Source organism: Capsicum annuum, chromosome 11 (genome assembly GCF_002878395.1).
Source record: "Capsicum annuum cultivar UCD-10X-F1 chromosome 11, UCD10Xv1.1, whole genome shotgun sequence".
Lineage (NCBI taxonomy): Eukaryota > Viridiplantae > Streptophyta > Magnoliopsida > Solanales > Solanaceae > Capsicum > Capsicum annuum.
This window is the reverse complement of record NC_061121.1, coordinates 7,376,521-7,396,895: the sequence shown is the minus strand read 5'-3', so window position 1 is coordinate 7,396,895 and position 20,375 is coordinate 7,376,521. Positions and strand designations below refer to the sequence as shown.

Genomic DNA, 20,375 nt, shown 5'->3' with positions numbered 1-20,375 from the left:
AAAGATATACAATGTTGATGAAGGAGTCATCAAGATTCAAGAGGCCATCCAATGCAGAAGAATCCTTCTTGTTCTCAATAATATGGATGATAGAGATTAGTTAAATACTGTTCTTGGGATACGAGAATGGTTTTATCCAGATAGTAAAATAACATAACAACAAAAAATCAGCACCTATTTAATGCTAGTGAGGTCTGTAGTTGTAAGATGTACAAGGTCACACTATTGAATGCTCAAAACTCAATTCGACTCTTCAGCTAGCATGCTTTTGGAGAGAAAAAACTTTAGAAAATTATGAGAACCTTCCAGGAAAGGTGATACTTCATTGTAAAGTGAATCCCTTGGCTCTCAAAGTTTTAGGTTCTTCTCTTTGTGACAGAAGTATAGAGGTGTAAGAGAGTGCATTAAGGAAATTAAAAGTAATCCCTGAGAATAAAATCCTGGAAGAACTTAGAATCAGCTAGAATTTGCTACCAGATGATGATATACAGAATCTATTCCTCAATGTTGTCTATTTATTTATTGTGAAGAACAAAGATTATGCAATTACAATACTCGATGGATGTGGGTTTTTTCAGTAGTAGGAATTCAGATTCTTTTTGATAGATGTCTGATCGAGATGGAGAAGGACAGATTGAAAGTGCATTCACTGATTCAAGATATGGGAAGAGAAATTATCCATCAAGAATCCCTTTGAGAGCCTTGGAAAAGAAGCAGAGTTTAGCGATACAGAGATTCCTTCAATGTATTGACTGAAAAAAACTAAAACTGAAAAAAATTTTGAAGGCCTAGTTTTTGACTAGGGAATGTCCGACAAATTTTCCAAAGTAGTTAAATCTTTCAGATCATATTTCTTTAGGGAAGATGCTGGTATGTTCATTCATGGAAAACACCATAAGAATTTTGATGATGCCAACACATAAGGTTCAAACAGTATAGAATTAGAAACTGATGCATTTTTTGAAATGCAGAGACTGAGGATACACCAGCTTAGATATGTAAGGTTAACTATATTCTATAGTTTGTTTTTGAAAATTCTAAGATTACTCTATTGGTCTGGATTTCACATGAAGAACATCCTTGATGATCTCCCTCTAGAGAGCCTGGTTTCCCTTGAAATGAAAAAAAAAGTTACTTGGAAAAAAAATCCTGGGAGGGAATCAAGATTCTCAAATCATTAAAGATCCTCAACTTTAGTCATTCCGATTTCCTAAAAACAGCTCCTGATTTTTCCTAGAATTCCCTACCTGAAAACCTTGATCCTAAAAGACTGCATTAAGTTGGCCAGGATTTACGAATCAATTGGATTCCTTGATGGACTTGTCTATCTGAACTTGAGAGACTGCAAGAATCTAAGGAATCTCCCTGAAAGCTTTTGTATGCTCAAATCCTTAGAAAAACTTATTATCTCTGGATGTTCTAAACTAGTTCCAACAGTCATAGAGCTGGGAAAGCTAGAATCTTTGACAACCCTGCAGGCTGATGGAATAAATTTTGGTCAACTAGCCGCGGTTGGTAATGAGAATTCTTAGAGGTCCCTCTGGCAAACTTGGTCATCAAAGTTGAGAAGATCCCCAGGCTCTAACTAATTTTCATTCTCTTCATTATCAAGTTTGATCATCAGATTAAGTCTTGCTAAATGCAACTTAACAGATGATGTTCTATCCTTTGGCCTCAACAACATTCCCTTATTATGCTTCTTGAATCTAAGTGAAAACTTGATTTATAACTTGCCTCAGAGTATTAAAAATCTTAGTATGCTCTGAGACCTTTGGTTAGATAGATGTCTGAGCCTCAAATCTCAGCAAGAGCTTCTGCCCAGCCTTATTACGTTGAAGACAGTTAGATGCTCATCACTGGAAACAGTTACAAATCTACCAAACCTAATGACAACTGTCTTTTTAGATGTCATGAAAAGTGAGAGCTTAAGCGAGATTTCAGGAATTTTCAAACTAAATTCCATTGATAGTTTTGAAGTGGAATTACTAAATATTCTAATCCTTTTTCTTAACCTAGATGAGAACACACTAGATACAATGGTTGAAATATTTAATAGGTTCACTAGCACAAAAAGGATATATTCAGTACAGCAGGGTCTCTATGAATTTGGCATCTTTAGTAATTATTTTCCAGAAAATGAGGTTCCAAGATGGTTCAGTAACAAAAGTGAACAAAGGTTGTTGACATGTAATGTGGATTCACTTCCTAATGTCAAGATAACAGGACTGCTCATTTGCATCATCTATGAACGTTTCAATTGTATATTTTGTTTTTTTTTGTTTTTTGATAGTAAATTTGGGGGTGCGCATACAATTGAATTAAGGTCAAAAATATTACAAAGGGTCTTAATTGGATTTATGCCCCATCATTCATTGACATTCCAGGAGAGAACAATAATTTGACATTTTTATGCCACTGGAAGTTTGGCAAGTATTTACAAACTGGTGATCAGATTAATGTTTCATTGCCTTTTGGAGTAAAACTTTTAAGATGAAAGAGTTTGGAGTTACACTTGCATATGACAAGCTAGAATCGGACCAGTCTTCAGCATCTACTAGTGAAGCAAGAGTGCTTGCAATGCAACATACTCCAATTAGTCATGATTATCAATTCGAATGAAGTGTCATGGAAGGTTTTATGCCTTCGTATCAGTTGGCGGTTCATCAGTTCTACCTTTCTCACCTTTATTACTCTGTGTTCCATGATAACACAAATTTCGTTATGAGGTCAATCTTGAAGGAGAAATTATTTAAGGATTATTATGTGTAGATTGCAGGTTCAGGGGCTGGGGTAGAGAAAGAGGATGAAGATGATAGCATCTTCAATTTCGATGATGATGAAGACAAAGAGGCTACACTGGTAGAGATAGAGAAGTTGTTTGAAAGATCTTGGTGAAAGAAATGGAACAATGCTGCAGCAGTGTGTACACATTGACAAGCTAAAATGATTTGTTATATTTGAAGGTGAAAAATTTGATGTGATTCTCCAACTAAGGTTATAGGTGAAAGGGAAAAGAAGGATATGAACTATTTTGTGTGGAATATCTAAGAAGGAGAAATGTGGAAAAAATATTTGAGAAAATGATTGAAAATTTTTGGTCTTAGTGGGGAGATCCATGTAGTGGGTGTAGTAATAATTAGGCTTAAATATTTTGATTGTTGAAAAAATTTACCAATGTGTTGTATGGTTAGTACTCCTTGATTTAAAACTTGAGTGTGTTTAACAATAATAATAAGGTGAAGTAAATCTTCTTAAGGGTATGTAGAATATAGAGTCCCATAGCTTAAGCTAGAACCTTTTTTTTCCTCTGAGTTACGCTTTAACATAAGAGTATTATATAGTGGGACTTAAACTCGCGTGGTTAGATGTGTATTGGGAGAATTGTAAGTTGGAAATGATGAAGCATGTAAATTATTGTTTATGGTGTAGATAAGTAGTGTCTCTAATGTTTAAGTCTTTACATTATATCTTGTAAGATGGAGAACGCTTCAATTCTTATGTCTCGCGAGAATCTCATCTTATGACTTGTAACAATCTTAATAAGGCCGAGGATTATTATAAAAAAAATTTCTTACAATATTTTGATCATGTGCTATAAAATACATGCCAATATCATGTCGACATCAAGTTTTGTTATCTCATGTTTCGTGCTTACATGTTTTCCTAGGGGTTACCATAAATCTCGTTGACTGCCTTCCAATATTTTGTTGAGGAAAAATATTCAATGCGATGTTAAGTTCTTTATTCTACACTCTTAGAGCTTCCAAAGTCCCTACCCATCATTCGGGGACGAATGATCCCAAGGGGGAGATAATGTACCACCCCGCACATTCGGGCTAAAGTTTAAACCATCGTTTCTATGCGTATAGACCCGAACTCATGGATTCTTTATTAATAAATGTGTGATGATAAGTCCTATAGGTTGTGGATACCTTTCAATGTGAATTGAGGTCACAAAAATCCCCTAGCTCAGAGACGAGTTGAAAACTTTCCTATCGCTTAAGTTTTAGTGAACGTCTAAACTTGGGTCAAATTTCATCAATCATAAATTATTGTATATAATTATTTAAAGGGCCTACTATATATCAAATGAAATTTCTTTTAGTCCTCTTTCCAATTTCACTGATTTTACATTAATCTGATAACGAAGTAGAAAGTTATACCCACTTTACTGAGAGGTATCAGTTGAGGCTGAAACACGCAAAAAGTGCATTTTTAGCGAGGTACTTTGGTACTTTCCCTTCCTACAAACCTCCCCAACGAAATTATATCATACCCTAAGAATCATGATCCATATTTTATCAGTTTTCAACATCTCAATCCTCTCCAATCTCAAGAACAAGATGGAAACAAAGGTTCCTTCAAGATCATGAATCAAACTCCTAAGTCCAAGATTTCCAAGAAAAAAATCAAAATTCGTATTCTACTCTTTAACCTAAGTAATATAAGAAACATGGGGTTTATCCTAAAAACTACATGGGCTTGAAAACACTAGAGCATGATTTTAAGATTATTAAGCATGAATTTTAAAAGGGTTTTAGGAATCGATGTTTTAAATTATGTGTTCCTAATGTTTCAATGTTACTATTTCTTTGGCCTTGTGGTCCTTTCCCCTAAATTGATTTACATGTATATGTATATTTATAAAAATTGAAATTGAAGATTCTTTGAGAGCACAAATTATGAACTCCCTCTCTTGTATTGAATTGAAGTTTATAGTTTTGTCGGAAAAGATTTGAAATGCATATTTTACGATTGAAAGTAGTTTTATCAATGTCATAGTATTTGAACATGATTTAGAGATTATGAGAGGGTGTTTCTTGATATAACTATATTTTGTGTTAAAGAGAGAATTTCATGAAATTAAGAATTTTGACATGACCACCTTTGTTTATTGAATTGTTGATAAAGAGAATTGCTTGCATAGTTTTACATGAGTTTTAAAGAATGAGTTTATTGAAAATAATTGTTGATATGGTGGTCCTGAATTCCATGATTTGAGAATAGAGGCATCAGTTGCTATAAATGGCTCAGAGAATGTGACTTGCAAGTCAATGGTATGACGATACCATGTAAATATGTGCCATAGCAGAATTAGAGTCTTCAGAACTTGATTTTAGAGTTTGCATGTTGTAAAGAATTAAAAATAGGCTTAAATAGGGTTAGGTGGTTGCCCGAAAATGGCACAAGTCAATCGACTCATAGCCTAAAACCGTATTTTGCTGATACGGGTATGTCACTTTTGTACGCTGGCGACAGCCCTGTGGCGTAGTAGAGATTCAGAGACTCTGACCCTTGCAGAAAACTTGGGTTGGGGGATTGGATGCCAAGTTAAGGGAAGATTCCATATATCCCATGGAATTATAGAATTGTAAGGTTTACCACCTAGCACAGAAGTAAAACAAAGAGTGTCACAGAGTTTAGATGATTTTACAGAGTCTTTTAAATATGCCCATATGATTTTACTTTATGATATATTTATGAATTGTTTTAAATTGTTCTCATATATGTTGAATACCAATTACTATTTTTTATTTGATCTGCGTACCAGTACAACTGTATTAACCCCCTACCTCTCAGGTTTTGAGGCACAATATAGGGGTCTGGATAAGCAGTAGATTTCTTCAAACCGAAGTGCAAAGTTCAGTCGGTGATCCTTCCATATTTAAGAAGGCCTAATTTTCTTTAATCATTTATCGATATTATGGTTTTTTGCTACTGAGGGCCTTGTCCCAGATTTTAGACAAATGTCATTTTCAGTTGGTAGAGATTTCGCAGACTGATGTTAGACATTGTTAGAGGTTTATGGGTTCCATTCCAGATTGTTCAATTAAATTATTATATTGACCATGATTCCGTATTATTTTATATTTACGTATTTTCCTTTATGTTATATGAACGTGTGTATAATTGCCAGATAGAGAAGGGCGCTCGGGCCTTTACGATTTGGGATGCCCGTCACGACTAGGGCCCCGGCTCAGGTCGTGACAACTTTATTCTTTCTTAGTAAGGTTCTTCTAACTGACACACACCATGTGAGCTATCGTAGAGTCCGTCGTCTTACCCACGGTGGGGAGAGCTCACGTCGGGGAAAGCTGTCCTACCCTTGCCATCGGAATAAGACCTTAACTTAAGTGATCACTATACTTAACCCATATTGGGAATTTAAACCTACGGTTGCTTGTAGTTCTTGGGCATGTGGGCTTGGAATCATACCCAACTCAGTGCTAAATACTACTCCCTTAATACTTATATGCTCATACTTTAGAAAATCAACCTTAAAATAGCATAAGGGTTTATAATGAAAACCAGTTATGCCTTTCCTTGCTTTAAACTATGATCAAAATGAAAAATGTGGATCCCTTATCTTATCTTAGGATCAAAATATCAATTCTTGCTTTAAATCTAATATAATCTTATCAAAGAATATTTAAAAGCATAATCTTCTTGAAGTCTCCATACTCAAACTTAGGGCTTAAAACCCATGATTTAAACTCATGTCAATTCATAATAAAACTTCAGCTCAATAACAATCTTGAAATATTTCAACAATAACAAGTCAAGATAGTGCAATCTCATTCATAATATAAATCATGCAAGTTAAAAACATAAACATAAGCACTTCTTGATATACTTAAAGCTTTAAATCTCATGAGAATCACATGCTTCAAGAATATACATACTTGAGTATGAACCCTACTTCAAAACAATTAAATAAAATCTTAAATTCATGCAATTTGGGCACAAAGGTAAAAAGATACCTTTGTTCATAACCTCACATACCTTATTAGGCTTGATTTCATGTAGAAGCTTGACTTTGAACTCTTGGAGATGTTCTTGAAGGCCTTTCCTTGAAGTTCTTAGATTAGGAACCTTAAATTCTTGATTGTCTTGAAGAGGATGCAATGAAGTTTTGGAGTTCTTCAAATTAGGTTAGGGTTTCTTGGAGAGAAAATTAATGGAGAATGGTGTGTAATGCTTAAACCGACGTTTAATCTTATATTTTTACGACTTGGGTTGATGGTAAATGACCTAATTTCCCCTCTGGAGATTAAAATCGCAACTTGAATGCCATTTTGAAGGCCATCGCAATGTGATGACATGTCCATCTCTATACACAATGCGGCGTGGTGAAATCACGTTGAGCAACTGGAAACAAAATCCAAACATGACCTAATCCTCTTCTGAAAAATTCAAAACTTCCCATTGACATGCTTCTTACAACCCTGAACATGAATTAACTGAAAAACCATCGTCTCGGAGTCCGAAAGTTCGACTAAAAATATCCTCGAAGTTAGAGGTTCTTAAAAATGGCTAAGTCCTGAACACTTACCTAAATTGTCAGGCTTTAAGCCTCTTATGCATGCACTAGGATCTGAACTAAGCTAAATCTAATACGGGGTATTACACTAACTCCCTCTTATATAATAAGAGAAATAACTAATTAGGGGTGATATATTAAAATCACGATTTCAGTAGCTGAAGCACGTATGTTATAAATGACTATTTCACCCTTTTAATTAAATATTATTAATTTTTTAATATGTAAATCACTTGTAATAATTAATTAGGGGTAATATAGTAAAATTATGGAGCAAGCACATCCACGGGGAGCAGCTTGCTTGCTGCCTAAATCCCTCTTATATATTAAGTGTCACGACCTGAATCGGAGCCCTGGCCGTTATGGACATCCTGAACCATCAAGGCCCAAGATCCCTTCTAACTTGTAATCATATACACCATTCACACACAATAAGGAAATCCAGAAAAATATAACAAAATGTAATCATGGTCATATGTCTGATACAAATTCAACAATGGAAAAATGAAATCCAATCCCTCTATAACATCTAAAAAATTGTTTGCGAAATCCCTACTACCTGACTGATAACAACTGTCTGAAAATTCTTGGACAAGGCCCCCAGTAGACCAAAATCATGACTAATGATAAATTTCTAAAAATAAATAGGACTTCTGAAATATAGAAGGCTCACCAACTGAACTCTGCACTTCTGTCTGAAGAAATCTACTGCTTATCAGGACCCCTAGATTGTGCCTACGAACCTGAAAGGTAGGGTCTCAATACAGATGTATTGGTACGCAGATCAATCCAAAATAAAGCTTTTAATATAAATAAAATAGCTGAGAGCTAGTCATAAAACTTCATATATGATATAAATTCCAAAACACATGGGCATATTTGTTAATCATAAAATCTTTCTATCAATGCAGTCTCTGATCTTTGTATTACTTCTGAGTTAGGTGGCACTCCCCTACAAGTCTGATATTCCATGGGCTATATGGAATCTGCCATTAACTCGGTGGAAAAGTCCCCAACCCAAGTGTGCCACAAGGGTTGGAGTGTCAGTCTGATACACCACAGGGCACTAGGCCAGCGTAATATAATATACCCAGATCGACAAATCACGATTTTGGGCAATGAGTTGTCTGAACTCTTGACTTCTTCGGGGAACCACCTAACATCGCTTTATGCCCAATTTTATCCTTTTCTAAACATGTATCATTCTAAATTATAAATCATGAAAGTCTGATAACATCTGGTTTCTAAACTAGTCTGTGTCTGTTATGGCATTGTCTGATTTGGTATCGTCATACCAAGACTTGTAAGTTATGTTTTCTGAGCCATAAAGTATTAAGCACGATCTTTCATTAAAACAAAATTCAGACCACCCAAGCATGCAATTAGTATAAGAGATTTCATCTTCTGAAAACACAAGTCAAAACTATGTAAAAATGCTCATCCTTTCAATAAACATGTGGTGGTCATATAATCTTTAACAAACCATGCAACTCTTTTCATTATATATTTATATTCAACATTTATCAACATGAACAACCCTCTCTTTTGAAATTTAAAACCGTAAACCAATCATAACATTAATCATAACTTTTTCGTATCATGCCTTTCAAGCTTCCATCCAAACAATCCATAACATATGATAAGCAAAGAAAATTCATAACAAGAGAGGGATTCCACAAGAGTCATGCTCTCAGTTAAATTGTCAATCTTAAAACACGTGCTTATATATATATATATATATATATACATATATATATATAATTTATAATCAATTTCAGGGAAGGCCTAAAGAACAAAACAACTCCATCAAGTATTCTAAAACATGATTGTATTCATAAATCCAAAACTCATTCCTTAAAATCATGATTTATAAACCTTGTACATAGGTAAAATAAGATATCTATGACCATGAAATTTTAGGAAAACCTCGCGTGCCTCAATTTAGGAATTTAGCGGATGCTTCTTGAAGCCTACGATTTGGGGATTCCAGATCTTCAATCAATCTTGAAAACCCACTGTTAAATCTTGAGTTATTTGAGTTTTTAGTTTGAAACCCTAGAGAGTGTTCTTGTGAATTTTTGATGAAAATATGAATAATGTAGTCACTTGGGAGTATAATCCCGTGTTTAAGCTGATAATTGGGGGGTGGAAAATTTCTAATGTACTCTTAATGAGACTGAAAAAAATATAACTGGGATCCCAATTTTATAGTCCACCACGACAGGCCACAATCACGGTGGCTCACTGGAAATTAACGAATGGGACTCTTAGGGTCATCACGATGCGGAGTCATTGCATTATCCCACTGGTTGGGACCTGGAACTTCAGCGAGATGCGCCATAATCGTGCTAGGCTACTGGAATTTGACAATTGTTAAATAGACCCCCTCCGCGACACGCCAAGCACCAAAATGATGGTGTTTCACGACTAGGACGTAAATTAGCCATAATAATGAGACTAAGTCTCTTTGACACTTAAAAAAAATTCTAATCTTTAACTCTAAGAGCATGCTACTAGGAGTTAATACATGCACAACTTTTGAGGGGTGTTACATTATCCCCTCTTAGGATCATTTGTCCCCGAATGATAACGCGGAACATAGACAACTACGATTTCAAGCATACTAAGGCCATAAAAGAAAAAGACAAATATTGTACCTTCTATTTTGTCATTCACCAGATCAAATAAGTCTGGGTATCTATCTCTCATGTCACTTTCTGATTCCCAAGTTGCTTCATAAACTTTCTAATTTTTCCACAACACTTTAACCGAGGCTATTTCTTTGCTCCTCGATTTCCTAACTTGGCGATCCAAGATTACCACAGTCTCTTCTTTATAGAATAAAAAGTCTGTCACTTTGACCTCCTCTACAGGAAACACTAATGAATGGTCTCCAATACATTTCATCAACATGGATATGTGAAAAATCAGATGAATAGAACCCAAACTTGCAGGAAACTCTAACTCATATGCAACCCCACCTATCCTTCTCAAAATATGGTATGGCCCTATATAGCAACGACTCAGCTTACCTTTCTTCCCAAATCGCATAACTCCCTTCATAGGGGAGACTTTGAGAAATACTCAATCACCAACTTTAAATTCTAACTCCCTTGTTCTAACATTGGCATAGGATTTCTGTCTACTTTGGGCTATCTTAAGTTTTTCTTTAATAATCTTCACATCCTCCGTTGCCTGATGAACAAGATCAGGCCCAAACCGCTGCGTCTCACAAACTTCATACCACCCTATCGGTGACCTACATCTTCTTCCATACAATGCCTCAAATGGAGCCATATTAATACTGACATGGTAGTTGTTATTATAAGCGAACTCTATCAATGGCAAGTGATCTACCAAATTACCTTTGAAGTCAATCACATAGGCCCTCAACATATCCTCAAGGGTTTGAATGGTGTGTTCAGCTTACCCATCAGTCTGAGGGTGAAATTCAGTACTCAGATTCACTTGGGTACCTAAACCTCTTTGAAAGATCTCCAAAACTGAGAAGAAAATTGCGTACCTCGGTCAGATATGATGGATACAGGTGCTCCATGCAAGTGGACTATTTCCTCAATGTAAAGCTTGGCATAATTATCTCCCAAATAGTTGGTCCTCACAGGCAGAAAATGAGCTGGCTTGGTCAGGCGGTCTACAATTACCCAAATAGAATCATACTGATTTTGGGACCTCGGAAGTCCCGTAATAAAGTCCATATTGATCAGCTCCCTCTTCTACAAAGGAAAGGCTATCTCTTGGGATGTACCACCTAGTCTCATATACTCTACCTTAACTAGTTGACAATTCAAATGCTTGGCAAAAAAATTAGCCATATCATGCTTCATATTATTCCACCAGTATATAGCTTTTAGATCATGATACATCTTAGTAGAGCCTGGGTGAACAACATACCTCAAATTATGAGCTTCGTCAAGGATCCTCTTTCATAACCCATCTATATCTGGCACATATACTCTACCCTGATATCTCAAAATTCCATCACCACCAATTTCGAAAGACATCACCTTCTGATGACCCATATCTTTATTATTTTGCATTAAGATGGGATCTTCAACTTGCTTCTCTTTAACTTCTGGACAAAGGGAAAATTTATCTACCTCATGAACAACCACACCCCCATCTTCGGAATTTAAGAGTCGTACTCCTAGATTTGTAAGTCGTTGAATATCCTTTACCATCTCCCTCTTCCCCTATTCAACATGCGTAAGCTGCTCATAGATAACCTGCTGAGGGCATTGGCTACCATATTTTCCTTGCCTGGATAGTAGTGTAGGCTCATGTCATAATCCTTCAAAATTTCCAACCATCGTCTTTGCCTGAGGTTTAATTCTTTCTGCGAGAAAACATACTGTAAACTCTTATGGTCAGTAAATATATCAACATGTACCACATAGAGATAATGCCGCCTGATTTTAAGCACAAACACCACAACCGCTAACTCCAAGTCATGGGTGGGGTAATTTTGATCACGTACCTTCAACTTCCTAGATACATAGGCTACCACCTTACCGTGCTGCATAAGTACACACCTAAGTCCCACACGAGATGCATCACAGTACACAACAAACCCCTCCGTACCTTTTGAAAGAGTCAAAATAGGAGCAGTTGTCAACTTATCTTTTAACTTCTCAAAACTATTCTCACAAGAGTCATACCACACAAACTTCACCTTTTTCTGTGTCAACTTAGTGAGTGGTGCATCTATGGCAGAGAAACTCTCTACGAACCTTCTGTAATACCCCACCAAACCCAAGAAGCTCCAAATATTGATTAGAGTCGTGAGTCTGGGCCATTTTCTTACTGCCTCAACCTTTTAGGGATCAACCTTGACCCCATCACTAGACACAATATGCCCCAATAAAGCAATAGCATTAAGCCAGAATTCACACTTGGAAAACTTTGCATACAACTTTTGATCTTTAAGAGTCTAAAGGATGATTAGGAGGTAATTGGCATGGTACTCCTTACTCTTGGAATAAATCAGAATATCATTAATGAAAACTATCACAAACAGGTCTAGAAACTGATGGAACACTCTATTAATTAGATCCATGAAAGTTGTAGGGTCATTAGTCAACCCAAAGGACATGAATAATAATTCATAATGACCATATCTAGTTTGGAAGGCTGTTTGGGGAATATCTGACTCTCTAACCTTCAACTGATGGTATCCCGAATGAAGGTCTATTTTTGAAAAACATCTAGCACGCTGAAGTTGGTAAAAAAAGGTCATCAATTCTAGGAAGAGGATATTTATTTTTAATAGTGACCTTATTCAATTGGCGGTAATCTATGCACATATACAGGGAGAAACACTAGGACGGATAAAACCTTTGTCTAGAAGATCTTCTAACTGTTCTTTCAAGTCTTTTAGTTCTACAAGAGCTATTCTATATGGTGGAATAGAAGTGGGATGTGTGTCTGGCAACAAATCAATACCAAAATCTATCTCCCTATTAGGTGGTATTCATGGGAGATCATCTGGAAAAACTTCTGGGAATTCATTCACCACAGGGACGGACTGAAGAGAAGGGCTTTCGGTACATGAATCTTTAACCTGAATAAGATGATACAAACAAACCTTAGAAATAAGTTTACAGGCTCTGAGGTAAGATATAAAGTTCCCTCTAGGTGCTAAAGAATTCCCCTCTCACTCTACTACTGGTTCATTCAGAAAAGAAAAAATGACTCTTTGAGTTCTATAATTTAGTGTGGCATAGCACGAATAAAGCCATTCTATCCCTAGGATAGCATCAAAATCAATCATGTCAAGGTCTATGAGGTTTTCCACGGTATCCCAGCCATAAACAGTCACCACACAATTTTTATACACCCTCCTAGCCACAACGGAATCACCCACCGGAGTGGAAATATAGAAAGATTCTAAAATTACATCAGGCTCAAACCCAAAACCAACGCCACATAAAGGGTCATATAAGACAAGGTAGACCCGGGATCAAGTAACACATAAGCATCACGGTAAAAGATTTTTAATGTACCGGTGACTACGTTGGGTGAGGCTTTCGTCTCCTGGCGGTTAGATAAAGCATACAGCTGGTTGCGACAACTCCTGATAGGTGAGGTAACGCCCTTTTGAGGCAATAGTGGTGTGAAAGAGTTTTCTTGATATTTGACACTACCAACACTCCTTCTAGGCAAAGGACAATCTTTATGGAAGTGACCCGACTGGCCACATGAATAGCATACCATTGAACCCAGTTAACACCTCCCTGGATGATGCCTACCGTAGGTCTCACACTGCAGAAACGTATGATGCTGCTGAGCTATGCTGTCCTATGACTGGGTATCCTGTGCTCTGGATCCATGATTTGTTTGGAAAATCTGAGGTCGTCGGTCTACTGGAGGTGTAGGTGCTGGAGCGCTGGCTACGGACTGTGCATTACCCCAATTCTTCTTCTTCTGCCATCTATTTCCCCGATTACCACTCTGTGGCTAACTGTGGTTCAGATCCATTGTTCTGTCTCTCTTTACTTTCTTGGCCTTCTCCCTAGATTCCATGATTCTCTTTTTCTACTCCTCTACCTACTGTATATGCACCGACATTCTAGAGAAGTCCATGTCCATGTTCAGCATAGTCCCCTTACATTCAAGCACTAAGTCATTCGGAAAGCCGGATGCAAACTCACCCTTATAATCCTTCCATTCATTATACCATTGGTTTGCTACATCCTTAAGCTGGTAAGCTACTAACTCAACCCTCTCTACCTCATCTACATGTATGACCTTAAAGATCTCATCCATATCATCCATAAACTCTTATGGATCCTCTTTTACCTTAGTACCAGTAAACTTGGGTGGGTTCATCCTCATGAACTGGCCCATTCTTGTAGCCTCAGATGTAACAAATGCAGACCTAATATCTTTAGACCATTGAGTTTGTGTGGCTACCGACTGTGCAAACATGTGAATAGACTGTCTGAATTCTGCATTAGATACCTCTCTCTCATGAGAATGGGTGTGGTTATTCCTCGTCTGGGGAGCTCTGGGTCCCTTGCGTGGGCTGGTCTAAGTAGGTGGGACTCTCAGAGTAGCATCAATCTCCAAAATTGGGGCTCTATTTTGGGTCCTCATCCCATGACTGGGACGGACCTCATCTGCCTATGAATTCTGATCGATAGTACGATGGTGAGGCATAATTGTTTTTCTGAAACACAAGAGATCATTGATTAAGGACAATTTACACTCTGAAGCACGAACTAAACCACAAAGAAGAGAAACATTCCTAAATTCCAAGTAGACTCCTACTTATAAATGTGGCACGCTACACACCCATAAACAAGATTCTACCCGATGCGATTTCACTGACACCCTGGGATCATGAACCGTGCTCTGATACCAAGTTTGTCACAACCTGAATAGGGGCCCAGGCCATGACAGTTATCCCAAACCATCAAGGCCCGAGAGCCCTTCAAACTTGTAATCATATACACCATTCATACACAATAAAGAAATGCAGAAAAATATAACGAAATAGAATCATGGTCATAAGACTGATACAAATTCGACAATGGAAAACTGAAATCCAACCCCTCTATAACATCTGAAAAACCGTCTGCAAAATCTCTATAACATAACAGGTAAAAACTGTCTAAAAATTCTGGGACAAGGCCCCCAGTAGACCAAAACCACGACTAATGATAAATGTCTGAAAATAAATAGGCCTTCTGAAATATAGAAGGCTCACCGACTAAACTCAACAATTCTGTCTTAAGAAATCTACTGCTTATCAGGACCCCTAGATTATGCCTCAGAACCTAGAAGGTAGGGGGTCAATACAGATGTACTGGTACTCAGAGCAATCCCAAATAAAGCTTTTAATATAAATAAAGTAGTTGAGAGCTAGTCATAAAACTTCATATATGATATAAATTCCAAAACACATGGGTATCTTTGATAATCATAAAACTTTTTTGTCAATGCAGTCTCTAATCTTTGTATTACTTCTGAGTTAGGCGACACTCCCCTACAAGTTTGATATTCCACGAGTTATATGGAATCCGACATTGACTCGGTGGGGAAGTCCCCAACCCAAGTGTGCTGCAAGGGTTGGAGTGTCTGATTCTAATATGCCACAGGGAACTAGGCCAGTGTAATATAATATACCCGAATCGGCAAATCACTATTTTAGGCAATGAGTTGTCTGAACTCGTGCCTTCTTAGGGGAACCACCTAACATATCTTTATGCCTAATTTTATCCTTTTAAGAACATATATCATTCTAAATTCTAAATCACGAAAGTCTAATAAAATTTGATTTCTAAACTAGTCTGTGTCTGTTATGACATTGTCTGATTTAGTATTTTCATACCAAGACTTGCAAATCATGTTTTCTGAGGCATAAAGTATTAAGCATGATCTTTTGTTAAAACACAATTCAGACCACCCAAGCATGCAATTAGTGTAATAGATTTCATGTTCCGAAAATACAAGTCAAAACTAAACACAAGTCAAAACTATGTAAAAACGCTCATCCTTTCAATAAACATGTGGTGTTCATATAATCTGTAACAAACCATGCAACTCTTTCCATTATATATTTATATTCAACATTTATCAACATTAACAACTGTCTCTTTTGAATTTTAAAACCGTAAACCAATCATAACATTAATCAAAACATTTTTGTATCATGCCTTTCAAGCTTCTAGTCAAACAATCCATAACATATGATAAGTAGAGAAAACTCATAACAAGAGAAGGATTCCACATGAGTCATGCTCTCAATTCAATTGTCAATCTTAAAAAACGTGCTTACATATATATATAATTTCAGATCAATTTGGGGGAAGGCCTAAAGACCAAAACAACTCCATCAAGTATTCTAAAACATGATTGTATTCATAAATCCAAAACCCATTCCTTACAATCATGATTTCTAAACCTTGTACATAATTAAAATAACATTTCTATGTCCATGAGATTTTAGGAAAATTCCGCGTACCTCAATTTAGGAATTTAGCGGATGCTTCTTGAAGCCTACAATTTGGGGATTCCAAATCTTCAATCAATCTTAAAAACCCACGATTAAATCTTGAGTTATTTGGGTTTTTTGTTTGAAATCCTAGAGAGTGCTCTTGTGAATTTTTGATGAAAATATGAATAATGTGGTCATTTGGGAGTATAATCCCGTGTCTAACCTGATAAGGAGGGGTGGAAAATACCTAATGTACCCTTAATGAGATGGAATAAAATATAACTGGGAGCCCAATTTTATGGGCCACCGCGACGCGCCACAATCTTGGTGGCTCATCGAAAATTGAAAAATGGGATTCTTAGGGTCATCGTGACGCGGAGTCATTGCTTTATCCCACTGATTGGGACCTGGAACTTCAACGCGACACGCCACAATCAAGCTAGGCTACTGGAATTTGACAATTGTTAAATAGACCCCCTCTGTGATGTGCCAAGCACCAAAATAACGGTATTTTATGACTAGGACTTAAATTAGCCATAATAATGAACTAAGTCTCTTTGACACTTAAAAAAAAACTCTAGTCTTTTATTCTAAGAGCATGCTACTAGGAGTTAATACATGCACGACTTTTGCGGGGTGTTACATTAAGACTAGCGCTATCACGGGACCAATATATATTTTTTTTTATCTTAATTTATGTGACACAAATAGAATCTAGATAATCTATCATTAAAATAATTTAAGTTTTTAATTATGGTGATTTATAATACCTTTTCTTTTGTTCCTATTTAAGTGACACTAATATAATTTCTAGAGTCAGCCAAACATTCTATATCTTTTAAATTTTTAAAATTGTTAATTATGTAATTTATAATCTTTTTTTACATAATTTTTTAATAAGATGTGAATACTCTCTCCGTCCCAATTTATGTTGCATAAATAAAATTTTGACTGTCAATTAATTAATTAATAAATTAAATATATATATATATATATTCTATATTAAGTTCTTAATTATTGTAATTTACAAAACTTTTTATCTCATTTTTAAATGATATATGTTATTTTATGTCTTCCTCTTTTACATCTCATTTTTTTATGGCACTAATATAATTTTGATAGTTAATCAATTTTCTTATGTTTACATATCATTTTGTATCTATTTTACCCCTTTTATGTAATATTATTAATTTTTTAATGCTTGGATATCATAATAATAATTAAGTAGGGGTGATCTAGTAAAATCACGATTGAAGCAACAAAATGAACATGTCTTAACTGACTTATAATAACTAATTAAAAGTGATATAACAAAATTACTATAAAAAATACTTGTGAAAAAATTTAAGTGGGCCACATATAAGATGACAAGTTAATTTAAAACATCAGGAGTTAATTTATCATTTTATGTCTATTTCACCCTTTTTTATTAAATATTATTGATTTTTTAATACTTAGATGACTTATAATAATTAATTAGAGATGATATAGTAAAATTACGATTGAAACAGCTGAAAAAGACATGTTAAGAATGTCTATTTTACTTGTTTTTGTTAAATATTATTAATTTCTAATGCATAAATGACTTATAATAATTAATTAGAGGTGATATAGTAAAGTCACAGTTAAAACAGTTGAAGCAGGCAATACAAGCAGATATGTTAACCTGTTGGTTACTTCAACAGGTTAACTCCCTCTTATAAGATATACTAGATAACGATTCTCGTGCCAGTACGAGGCTCAATACATGCTATTTTTTGTCCCAATTTATATGGCGTAGATGAAACTTGGAGAGTCAATCAAATTTTTAGTGTAGTTTTTAAATAGTATATTTTCTTAACCATTATGATTTATATACTTTTTATATAATTTCCAGATAATATATATTACTTTCTCTGTCCCAAATTATGTGACACTGACGAAATTTTCAAAGTCCACTAAATTTCTTATATGATTTTTAGATATTTGTGATAGATAAATAAACTGCAGGAATAAAAAGAAAGAGACTATACAAGTGTGGAAATTTTCTCTATATTAAAGCTTCAAATTACTCTGTTATAAGAGCCTTAAATAGAAGATACTAGTAAGCAAAAGAACACATTTATTCTCCTAAGAAATTTGAATCTAAAAACTGACTGCACGTTAGCTTGTAGTCTAAAGACTAAGAACAACTTATTGAATCCTAAATAAACTCAACAACTAAACTACTAAGTGACCCACAAAGCTGGTCACATTGTCAACATTCCCTTCCTTAAACTGGAACATCTTTCAGTTTAATTTGTAAATGCCAAGATGATCCCATAGCTTTAGAAATGACACTGGTTTTAGGGGCATTGTGAATATACCTGCAACCTTCTCTTCACTTCTGCAATAGATAAGACTAATCTATGTATCTTTAGTTAGATCACGCAATAAGTGATACTTCATATCTATCTGCTTACTCTGTCCATGTTCAACTGGATTCTTTGAAAGATTAATCACCGAAGTATTATCATAATAGATTAACGTTGGTCCTTCCTGCTTAAAATGAAGCTCTTCAAGAATGTTTCTCAGCCAAGGCTTGACAAACTCATGATGTTGCAGCAACATACTCTGCTGCTGCGGTCGACAAAGTAACAATAGGTTGTTTCTTTGAAGACCAAGAAACAACTCCAGAACCCAACATAAAGACATATCCTAATGTACTTTTTTGGTCTTCAAGATTTCCAGCATAGGCACTATCAGTATAACCAACCAAATCTCCTACTGCTTTTATCTAATAAAAAATACCAAAGCTATTAGCACCATTCAAGTACTGCAAGATCCTCTTAGTAGCTTGTAGATGCATTTTTTTTGGCCATGAACCTTCTAATGACACTTACAGCGTGCATAACATCAGGGTTTGTTGTCTTCAAGTACATCAAGCTTCCCACAATTTGTTTGTATAAAGTGTTGTCCACTTTTCTTCCTTTCAGGTTCTTTGACGAGCTTCAGACCCTGATCCATTGGTATGCTCAGAGTATTGTAGTTTTCATCTAGAATCTATCCAGAATATCTTGCACATATTTTTTTAAGAAATAAAAATGCCATCAACATTCACTTCTAGACCAAGAAAATGATGTATCATACCCAAATCCGTTATGTCAAAGTCAACCATCATGGACTTCTTAAAATTATCAATCATGGGTAGATCATTTCCGATATAAATTAAGTCATCCACATATAAACACACCATTAAGACCGTTGCGCCCTTTTGTTTTATGTAAAGAGTATGTTTATATGAACACTTTCGAAATCCCTTCTTTAAGAAATAAGCATCTATATGACTATACAAATATCTTGGAGCTTGTTTTAGTCCATACAGAACTTTTTTCAATCTAAGAACTTTATTCTCAGCACCAAATGTCATATAGCCAGGAGGTTGTTCAATAAATACCTTTTCTTATAGTTCACCATGTAGGAAGGTAGACTTCACATCCAACTGGAAGATTTTCCAAGAATTTTTAGCACCAAAGCTATCACTAATATTATGGTATCTAATCGAGCAATGGTAGCAAACACTTCTTCATAGTCAACACCATATTCTTGCTTATAGCCTTTTGCTACTAAGCAAGCTTTGAACTTGTCGACCTCTCTGTTTTCCTTCAACTTTGTTTTGTAAACCCATTTGACACCAATAGTTTTCTGATTTTCTGGAAGATTTATCAACTCCCATGTATCATTTCTTTCAATTGATCTATTCTCGTTATCCATGGCTTGCTGCCACTTTGGATCATTGACGGCATCAGTGAAAGACATAGGATCACAATCTGAAAATAAAGAGAAATGACTGACCGTATTTCTAGATTTACTGATCCCATATACCTCATAATCTTCCATCTAGCACTACAAGAAATACAATTTTTTGTGATGACTTTCAGTGATGACACAAATAGTTTCCACAAAAGTTAGGATTTTTGTGGCGACTTACAAAGGTTGCCACAAAAGGTATAAGATTTAGGGACTACCACTAAAGTCGCCAATAATAATGACATATTTAGTGGTGACTATGTATACGTCACCACAAATATGCATTAATTTTTCCAACAAAATTGAGGTTAGTGGCGACCTACGAATTGT

General features: G+C 35.6%; 1 protein-coding gene and 1 pseudogene across 1 annotated transcript; one reads left to right on the top strand and one right to left on the bottom strand.

Moving 5' to 3' along the window:
- Positions 1-581, top strand: part of LOC107854395 — a 13,753-nt pseudogene extending 13,172 nt beyond the window's left edge.
- A 19,146-nt stretch (positions 582-19,727) lies between these two features.
- LOC107854396 (uncharacterized mitochondrial protein AtMg00820-like) lies at positions 19,728-20,135 on the bottom strand. The gene has a single exon (XM_016699404.1). The coding sequence runs from the start codon at positions 20,133-20,135 to the stop codon at positions 19,728-19,730; it is 408 nt and encodes a 135-aa protein (XP_016554890.1).
- Positions 20,136-20,375: the final 240 nt, after the last annotated feature.

What these genes read in the sequence shown, in the direction of transcription:
- LOC107854396 (XM_016699404.1), bottom strand. Translation starts at nt 20,135, where the DNA reads ATGGAAGATTATGAGGTATATGGGATCAGTAAATCTAGAAATACGGTC.